Genomic DNA, 10,000 nt, shown 5'->3' with positions numbered 1-10,000 from the left:
GTTCCAGCCTGCTCTCGTAGTTCTAGAGCAGAGAGGGACTTAATCCCATAACCTGGTGGTTTTACACTTGCATGTAAATCTCAGAACTTACATGTTTAATGGAGCTTCTGTGAAATCGTTTTCGTTCTGAAAGCAGCGGTGAAGTGTGAACGTGAATCTGAACTTGAGACGTCTGAAAAGGAGAGTGTTGACTAGCATGCTAATAAGGTTAACATGGAGTGGAAGCTTGTACACACCGATTAGCAAGGCATTCTCTGCATGGTAGCAGTCACATGGTCAGTGACAGTACACACACACACGCTGGTGAAGACACGTGTATCTTCGGATGATGCTATGCAGAAGCAGGCAGAACCTCAGAAGGACCTGGTGTTTATCTCAGAGACATCTTACTAAGAAACGAGCGAGCTGGTAAAGAGTGTGTGGAGTGTGTGGAGTGTGTGTTGCCGCCCACGGGTCCATCAGAGTTTCATTTCTCTCTTCAGCTTCCCGAAGCTTTTGCTGCTAAACGATTTGAATTGGATGTTTTTGGACTTCAGAGAGAACTTCGGCTCTGGAATCCAAACCGGGGTTTCTGTGGTTTTGTTCTTTGTGTTTGTACAAACTGACCCTCAACTCTGTTTTGTCAGGGTTTTCCTCTCAGAACAAACTGCAAGCAGATTTGGAGGAGCATTAAACTCCTGCGACTGGAGACGAGACCAGAGACAGTCTTTATATTTCCTCTGGCCCTTTCATGACATTGACACCAGACCAGCTGCAGTGCTTTTTCCTCATAATAACACACTCGCTGTGTCAGTTAGCACAGAGCAGCGTGTTTCAGGAATAAAACAGTGTGTTTGTGGTGCTGTTAGAGAAAAGGAATTCACATTAGGAAGGTTACTGTTACCCACTTACCCTCAAACAGCAAGGGTTTAATTCCCCTTATACCACAGCAACTTAACAACTCTTACAAAATAAACGACTTCCTGTGTTGTGTTGTGTTGTGTTGTGTTGTGTCAGCTCTAAACACTCGTCCCCTCAGCAGTCTCACTTTATTCTCTCTCTAAGTTAATAAGAGAAAAATCTCAGCTTGTTACTGAGAAAAGAAGTGTAAACTCCTCTGTCCTAAAGATGTGGAGAACTTCACTCTCCAGCTTTATCTCTGACTGACACACAGAGCTCACACTGGAGACTCCTTCACCACGTGTGGGTTTGATTAACAGGCTATCATTTGAGAAAGTGAGGGTTCTTATAAAAATGTAAAAAGAGAACTTGTCCTTTTTCGTGCAGAGAGAGAGAGCGTGAGTGTGTGTGTGTGTGTGAGAGAGAGAGTGTGTGTGTGAGAGAGAGAGAGAGAGAGAGAGAGAGAGTGTGTGTGTGTGTGTGTGTGTGTGTGTGTGTGTGTGAGAGAGAGAGAGAGAGTGTGTGTGAGAGAGAGAGAGAGAGAGAGAGAGAGTGTGTGTGTGTGTGTGTGAGAGAGAGAGAGTGTGTGTGTGTGTGTGTGTGAGAGAGAGAGAGAGAGAGAGAGAGAGTGTAACGGAGGGGTGAGGGCGGGGAGCGGGGAGGGACGATCTACCGGAGAGAGTCTGATAGAGTTACCGTTAGTGCCGCCGCACTGCTTTCTCTTTTCACGGGAGTGTCCGTGAGTCCGTGCGCTTTGTGTTCTCCACTCCGTGTCCATCATCATCATCATCATCATCATCATCATCATCATCATCATCATCATCATCACCGTGGTCGTCACCGATCAGAGACATCACCCCGTCCCGCGGTGTTCCCGACTCTCTGCTGCGGCTCTGCTCGGTACGTCACCTTCACTTCATCCCTCAGCAGATCGCTTCTTGTCCTCCTTCAGCTCTTTGGGACAGAATTGTCAGTGTGCTTGTGTAAAGAAGCTTGAAACTGTAGCTGACTTCCTGTGTGCAGGGCTGTAGAGTGAAGTTTATTAAACAATGGCTCCATTAAAAAAGTCTCATGAGTTTCAGCTCGTTACTGAAGCTTCCTGCTGGCAGAGGTGTACAGTTACACCTACACAACTGTCTTTGGGTTCACCAAAGTGTGGTGAAGAACACTTGTGTGTGTGTGTGTGTGTGTGTGTGTGTGTGTGTGTGTGTGTGAGAGAGAGAGAGAGAGAGAGAGAGAGAGAGATCTGATTATATCTCTAGGTTCTTTAGTCCAAACTTCTGTGACTTTTCCAAGCATGAAAGTGTTTCTTCCTCCTGTCGGATCCTCGAGTCAGATCTTTCCTCTTCTCCCAGCTCGTCTCTGTTTCTCCTGCAGCGTCCCACAGGCCACGTCCACTCTGGACAGGAATATTGAATCAGTGAGGAATGTTATTTAGCTGAAGTGGGGCTCGGGGCCAGTTACTGACACGCCGCTTGTGTCTTGGAAGGAAAAGAAACACGAGTGTGGGGCGTTTAGTGTCTCTTCAGTTAAACATACAGTCCCCAGGGGACGTGGTGAAGACATTTTGGAGACATGTTGATATGCTGTGGTGTGTTGTTCTTTATTGGAGTCAGGTGTGGTCTCTCCCCCCCCTCTCTCCCTCTCGCTCTCTCTCCAACTCTCTCTCTCTCTCTCTCTCTCTCTCCCACCCTCTCCCTCTCTCTCCCATTCCCTCTCCCCCCCCACTCTCTCTCTCTCTCTCTCTCTCTCTCTCTCTCTCTCTCTCTCTCTCTCTCTCTGTCTGTCTGTCTGTCTGTCTTTTTTTGCCTCTCAGTGTTGGCTATGTGATCTCTCTGAAGCTCATTAAAACTCTCTGAAGCTGTGACACACCACTGGAGCAAAACCGTCCTGAACAACAGAGCTGTTGTACACACACACACACACACACACACACACACACACACACACACACACACACACACACACAAGTCAGAATAATAGTTTTATAAGGAGGTATTTTATAGCCCTCTCACATGCCCTTTGTGAAGTTTCCATTGGAGCAGAGATTGTGTGTTTCTTCGGGCGATACTTCATCTGTTCTGGAACAAATCAGAGACCGAAAGCCAAATCTCTGCAGGTTTCCTGTTATGACCTGTTCAATACTGAGACACACACACACACACACACACACACACACACACACACACACACACACACACACACACACACACACACACACACACACACCATAAACAGCACTAGGGCTCTTCATGTAAGATATTAAACACTCTACACCTACACCAAGCTCATATAAGCATGGTGTCTCCATCACATAGTGTGTGTTTGTGTGTGTGAGGTGGGTATGTGTGGACTATGTGGATGTTAATGCAGCTACAGTAGTCTTAACCTTTTCTGGTCCTTGACTTCACTACAAGGACCTCACAATAAACTGCAGGGCTCTCAAGTTTTGAAGACAGGCAAGCGTGACATCCCCCCCCCCCCCAATAAAAGAGAGAGAGAGAGAGAGAGAGATTATGACTGGTGGTGTTTATTGTAAGTGTTTGTTGCCTTTTTGGACCCCTTTATCATTTGTAATATAAAACATTTTTAGGGACATGATTGAGGACAATGTTCCGCCCAGAGACGAGCTGTTTCGTGTTGAGGTTTTGTTCAAACCGACCATCGAAAATTCCCTCTCTAATGAATATGTGTTTTTTTTTCATTGGTTGTTGCGTTAAATCTTACCCAGTGCTATTTTCTGATTGGCTGTTGTGTAGCCTCTTGTTTTGATTGGCTGATAAGTGTCAGGCTCGACTAAGAACTGAGATGCGCTTCATTCCTGCCCGTTTCTCTCTCACACACACACACATTTACTTGATACTTAATATATGATAAATAGTCAAAAAGTTTTTCTGCGTGAGAAATACGATGTGTGTGTGTGTGTGTGTGTGTGTGTGTGGGGGGGCCGTGAGAAAAGACCCAAATGAGTGACTGTCACTCTCAGTGTGTGACACTTGACAGCCCTGATACTGGTAACAGGCCTTGTACTGGAACTGAACTACACACATTGATAGCTACACAAACACATAAAGCATAAATACAGATTAGACACAAACTCTGCACATTCCCAGGATATGATGAGAACACTGGGCTCACGTTTCACGATGTTTTGGTTTTCCACACATTGTGGTCTGTACAGTCTGTGGTCTGTGGAGTTTGTGGTCTGTGGAGTCTGTGGTCTGTGGAGTCTGTCATCTTAGTGTAGTACACTCAAGAACATGTAGGTGCCATTATTTCATCCCCCATGTATTGCACTTCTATGAAGATTATTTAATGTTGCAGGTGTACATCATCCTAACTAAGTACAAAAAGTGTTTTTATGTATGGAAATTAAGGAGCCACTTGAAACTGAGCCTACATCTCTTTATAACTCCGCCCCCAGGTGCAGCGATGCTGCTGATTGGCTGTGTCCTGCTGGCTGTGTGTTCCGCAGCTCCGCCTGCACACATCAACCGCCTGGCTCTGTTCCCTGATAAAAGCGCCTGGTGTGAGGCCAAGAACATCACACAGATAGTGGGGCACACGGGGTGTGTGTCTCAGTCCATCCAAAACAGGTCATTGCACACACACACACACATACGCACACACATATATAGCTACACACACACAGCAAAAATGTTTAAATATGTGTGTATGTGTGTGTGTGTCTGTGTAGAGCGTGTTTGGGACAGTGTTTCAGTTACAGTGTACCCAACACATTCCCTCAGTCCACTGAGTCTCTGGTGCACTGTGACTCGTGCACGCCTGCGCAGACACAGTGGGAGGTGGTGAGTCTGTGGCTACTTTATCCTCTCATTATGTCGTGATTGATGGTCAGTGCTGATTAATTCTCTCTAACAGCAGCTCTGATGGTGGAGCAGTTTCATATTAATGCATTCGCTCTGATACCTTATCGTTTCCATAGTAACAGCTCATTCACTCGGATGTGGTGAAGTTTTCTGTAACTTGTTTCACTATTAAATGTAAGCGTAAATAATGGATTAAACAGATTGTATAAAGAGTTGTTACACATCAGCTTTACTCAATCCTGTGTATAATGCACACGATTACAGATCGTCATTTACGTGTAATGTCTTCAGCTCACATGAAAATGTGCCATTTTTATCAGAAAGAACATCACTGTGTGGCGCTCATATGAGGGAGCACTAGAGGGCAGCAGTGACACACACACACACACACACACACACATACACATACACATACACTCACACACACACACATACACTCACACACACACACACACACACACACACACACACACACACACACACACACACACACACAATCCTTCAGCATGTGTATTGAACTGTATCAGTCGGGTGAGATGTTGCTTCGTCTCGGCGTCACTCAGAGTTCTGTTTCATTACAGACCCGGTGTGAGATTAATATGTTTTATTAATTTACAGCTACACTTAACGTCCCTAAAATGGGTCCTTTCATGTGGTGTGTTCTGTTCTGTCTCCGTCCGTACAGTCACACAAACATCTCCTTACTTCCCCAGTGTCGGATTAAATGAGATTAAATGCTGAATGAGACGTTACTATAGAAACGAATTTATTTTAATATAAACCTGTGATTTGCATCTGTAATGTGATCTGTGTGTGTGTGTGTGTGTGTGTGTGTGTGTGTGTGTGTGTGTGTGTGTGTGTGTGTGTGTGTAGGTGACACTAGAGTGTCCTGGCAGTGTGGAGACTCCACGGGTGGAGAAGTTGGTGGAGAGAATTCTGCACTGCAGCTGTCAGTCATGTGGTAAGGAGCTCGGACAGGAGGGGGCGCTGCTGCAGCTCTACAGCCCTGAGAACACACTCGATCCTGACACACACAACACACACAACACACACATCGAACTACAAAACACGCACTTGCACACTGACACACACAACTCACATGTACCTGCACATGGAGACACACACAAACAAGGCGAGTCCTACACACACACACACACAGCCGAGGGAGGATGAATTCTTGCCCACATCTGCCCCCTCCCCTCCTCCACACCCCTCCTCCCTGCCTCTCTGTGTTTGAGATGAAAAGGTTTGCTTTGTCACACAGCTGTCAATTTAATAATGTTACACTTCCTACTCGTGTGATTTCTGTTCTTTATCTCATACAGTAACAAGTGACTTTCGTCTGTTTTTCTTTTGTTTGTTTTGAAGCCGACAAAATTTTAATGGAAATAATGACATTTTCGAGTAAATACTCCATTGTGTTAAATAAAACCGTGAAATGACTTCAGAATATTTAAAAGATGTTGCATCATTCTTTGTCTTTTATTACTTTATTAGCTTTTATCTCTAACTTCTTGGATTTTTCTTATTAACTTTTTTCCTCTGCTTTTTAAATATTTCTGTTTTTACCTTTTCTGTTTTATTCTCTATTTTCTATTTTTTCATTTTGTATTTCTTTCTTTCTTTCTTTCTTTCTTTCACTCGTGTATACATGCACAAATCACTGTTCAGAATTAAATATTTTTTCTCTAAATCCCCAGTCACTCTCTCTCTCTCACACACACACACACACACACACACACACACACACACACACACACACACACACACACACACAATCTCTGGCTTGATTATTGAAGTTATACTTCACAATTGTACGATTTTTGTAAACACAATAAACACTTTAAACACTGCTGAACGTCTCAGTGTTGATTATTTAGAGCAGTAGTTCGCAGTAACACCAGTGTTTATTTTAAAGCAGCAGTATGCGACTTTCTGCTAGAGATTAAAAGATTAAAGGTGAGTGAGCGGAACGCAGCAGGACAGAGTGCGCAGTATTAAAGTTCGTGATACAAATATATACAGATGTTCTTTTCCAAAAAGTGTGTGTGTGTGTGTGTGTGTGTGTGTGTGTGTGTGTGTGTGTGTGTGTGTGTGTGTGTGTGTGTTTCAGTTTCAATCCAAAGTTCCAGAGTTCAGGCTCATGAACACTCCAAAAGAAACACAAAAGTAAATTATTTATGATGATCGTTGACTCTGAACATAAAAAGGCCGTCTGGTCACGTTACTGGGACTGTGGCAACGTTGCTATGGAAACCACAAGGACCGACTGCAAATAGCAGTGCCCGGATTCTGTGTGTGTGTGTGTGTGTGTGTGTGTGTGTGTGTGTGTGTGTGTGTGTGTGTGTGTGTGTGTGAAAAAGAGCCTGATGGCAAAGGTCCATTAGTGCTCAAAGCCAGGAAGTACACACTCACACACACTCACTCACACACACACACACACTGCAGAGGGTAACACTCCACTACATGTGTATAATGGAGAGATTTCATGGATTTATTATTGTTCTTTTTTTAATGTGATTGCTATTGACTGAGTGTGTGTGTGTGTGTGTGTGTGTGTGTGTGTGTGTGTGTGTGTGTGTGTGTGTGTGTGTGTCTAGATCTAAATCAGAATTATGTGTGTTAAGTGTACCCGTGATAACACACTAGCACTAAATTAATTACACATAGTTTTCTCTCTCTCTCTCTCTCTCTCTCTCTCTCTCTCTCTCTCTCTCTCTCTCTCTCTCTCTCTCTCTCACACACACACACACACACACACACACACACACACACACACACACACACACACACACACAGCTGATGAGTAACGGGAATGTGGGATAAAGATAACAAAAACACTTCCTTTGGTCCCCTCGTAAGAAATAGATAAACTCATGTAAATGTTCATCACTTACCCATAATACATTTCTCTTTGACTTTAATCCCCTAATCTACGTCTGTCTGTCTGTCTGCCTGTCTGTCTGCCTGTCTGTCTGTCTGTCTGCCTGTCTGTCTGTCTGTCTGTCTGTCTGTCTGTCTGCCTGTGTGTATTTTTTTTGTTTGTCTACCTGTTTGTCTGTCTGCCTGTGTTCTTATTGGTTGAGAGCAGAACAGAGTGTTGTGATTGGTTGAGTGCAGAACAGAGTGTTCTGATTGGCCGAGAGCAGAACAGATTGTTGTGATTGGCCGAGAGCAGTACAGTGATACACACATTTAGTTGTTATACACTGAGGTCATAATGGCTTTTTAATTACTTTCCATCACACACAAATCTGTGAAAAATAAAGTGACACAAGACTAATGATGACATGAAAAGTAACAAAGGCTTATTTAGTTCTTATTCTCTCTCTCTCTCTCACTCTCTCTCCCCCTCTCCCTCCCTGTCTCTCTCTCTTTTCTATCTCTCTCTCCCTCCCTCTTCCCCTCTCTCTCCCTCCCTCAATCCCCTCTCTCACTCCCTCTCCCTCCCTCCCTCCCCCCTTCTCCATCTCCCTCAATCCCTCTCTCCCTCTTCCTCAATCCCTCCCTCCCTCCCTCTGCCTCAATCCCTCCCTCTCCCTCAATCCCTCCCCCCTCCCTCTCCCTCAATCCCTCCCTCTCTCCCCCCTCCCCCCTCCCTCTCGATCTCATGCACACACACTCGATGATGTACTGATGTGGTACACTCCACATGCCCTACACACACTCAGCATTGTGCTCTGATCTCCATGCGACTGGACAGACCTACGGTGAGTAGCGCACACTCACCACATATACATACTTCTACACAATGTCTTTTCTCTGTGGATTTGTTTTTTCTTCCTGTTTATTAGAAAAAGGTCAGAATTGTTTATTTACTTTCTTTCTCACTGCACACACACACACACACACACACACACACACACACACACACAGCTGTGAGTGAAGCTGCTGTTCTTTTATCCCTCACTGCTTCAAGTAATGCTTAAATATTCTTTATTATTATTATTATTATTATTATTATTATTATTATTATTATTATTATTATTATTAATTATGCAATAATGCTTTTATTGTGTGTGTGTGTGTGTGTGTGTGTGTGTGTGTGTGTGTGTGTGTGTGTGTGTGTGTGTGTGTGTGTGTGTGTGTGTAAGAATTCAGGATCAGTATAATCAAATTCCTTTTAACCTCTTTTTCTCTCTGTCTCTTTCTCTTACTTATTCTCTCTCTCTCTCTCTCTCTCTCTCTCTCTCTCAGTAAGATGTGTGGTGTGGATGTGGATCTAGACGATGAAGGTGTGCAGGATGAGTGTGAGGTGGAGGAAGTTACCCACGATGCAATGCATTTGTTGGCCCCGCCTCCAGCAGAGTGTAACGGGACGGTGTGGGGGTCACGGCGGGGTTACGGTGTGTGTGTGCTGTGTGGCCTGCTGCTGGTGCTGTGGAATGCAGGAGTGGGCGTGGCCTGTGTGACACTGCTGTTTGTCGTGTTCATGCTGGTGTTAACACCGCCAATACTTCTACTGTACACTGGCTTCCTATGCCACACACGGGTAATACACACACACACACACACACACACACACACACACACACCTGCTGAACTGAACACACACATACACCCAGACACAGACACACACACACCTGCTGAACTGAACACACACATACACCCAGACACAGACACACACACCTGCTGAACTGAACACACACATACACCCAGACACAGACACACACACCTGCTGAACTGAAGACACACATACACACCTCCTGAACTGAACACACACACACACCTGCTGAACTGAACACATACACAGACACACACCTGCTCAGTTGAACACACACACACACACACACCTGCTGAACTGAACACATACACTGACACACACCTGCTCAACTGAACAAACACACACCTTTTGAACTTTCAGCAAAAATTCTTTTAAAAATTCTTTAACACATTGTCTATAACCAACAGTCTGTCTATGTCTCACAGAACAACCTCCAAGACCCCAACAGTCTGGCTTTAAAGCAGCTCATTCCACAGAGACAGCTACATCAGCCAAACTGTCATCCATCCTTATCCTCCTTGAACTTTCAGCAGCGTTTGATACGGTCAACCACAAGACTCTCTTATCCACCCTCAGGAGACTTGGGATTTGTGGATCAGCTTGGGAATGGTTTGCTTCCTACCATGAAGGACGCTCATATCAGGTAACATGGAGAAGACATCTGCTCCACACAGACGCTCCACTGGTGTCCCACAGGGCTCAGTACTTGGTCCTCTTCTTTTCTCCCTGTAAACTCACTCTCTTGGTGAAGTTATTTCCTCACATGGGTTCTATTACCACTGCTATG

General features: G+C 44.7%; 2 protein-coding genes across 3 annotated transcripts in view; both read left to right on the top strand.

The window, feature by feature from the left end:
• Positions 1–1,687: 1,687 nt before the first annotated feature.
• nbl1 (NBL1, DAN family BMP antagonist) lies at positions 1,688–6,562 on the top strand. Its single transcript, XM_027156215.2, has 4 exons — positions 1,688–1,779; positions 4,304–4,475; positions 4,577–4,688; positions 5,583–6,562. The coding sequence occupies exons 2-4, from the start codon at positions 4,312–4,314 to the stop codon at positions 5,880–5,882; spliced, it is 576 nt and encodes a 191-aa protein (XP_027012016.2). The 5' UTR covers positions 1,688–1,779; positions 4,304–4,311; the 3' UTR covers positions 5,883–6,562.
• A 1,731-nt stretch (positions 6,563–8,293) lies between these two features.
• LOC113648739 (transmembrane protein 88) overlaps positions 8,294–10,000 on the top strand; it is a 4,808-nt gene continuing 3,101 nt past the window's right edge. The window contains exons 1-2 of one of the 2 annotated variants that reach the window (XM_027156072.2): positions 8,294–8,419; positions 8,907–9,201. In XM_027156072.2, coding sequence (XP_027011873.1) covers positions 8,911–9,201 — 291 coding nt within the window. In that variant the 5' untranslated portion in view covers positions 8,294–8,419; positions 8,907–8,910. The remainder of the gene's footprint in view (positions 8,420–8,906; positions 9,202–10,000) is intronic. The other variant, XM_027156071.2, reaches the window with a different exon arrangement.

The sequence above is a fragment of the Tachysurus fulvidraco genome, chromosome 2 (genome assembly GCF_022655615.1).
Source record: "Tachysurus fulvidraco isolate hzauxx_2018 chromosome 2, HZAU_PFXX_2.0, whole genome shotgun sequence".
In the NCBI taxonomy this organism is placed as follows: Eukaryota; Metazoa; Chordata; class Actinopteri; order Siluriformes; family Bagridae; genus Tachysurus; species Tachysurus fulvidraco.
This window is presented reverse-complemented; position numbering and strand designations above follow the sequence as displayed.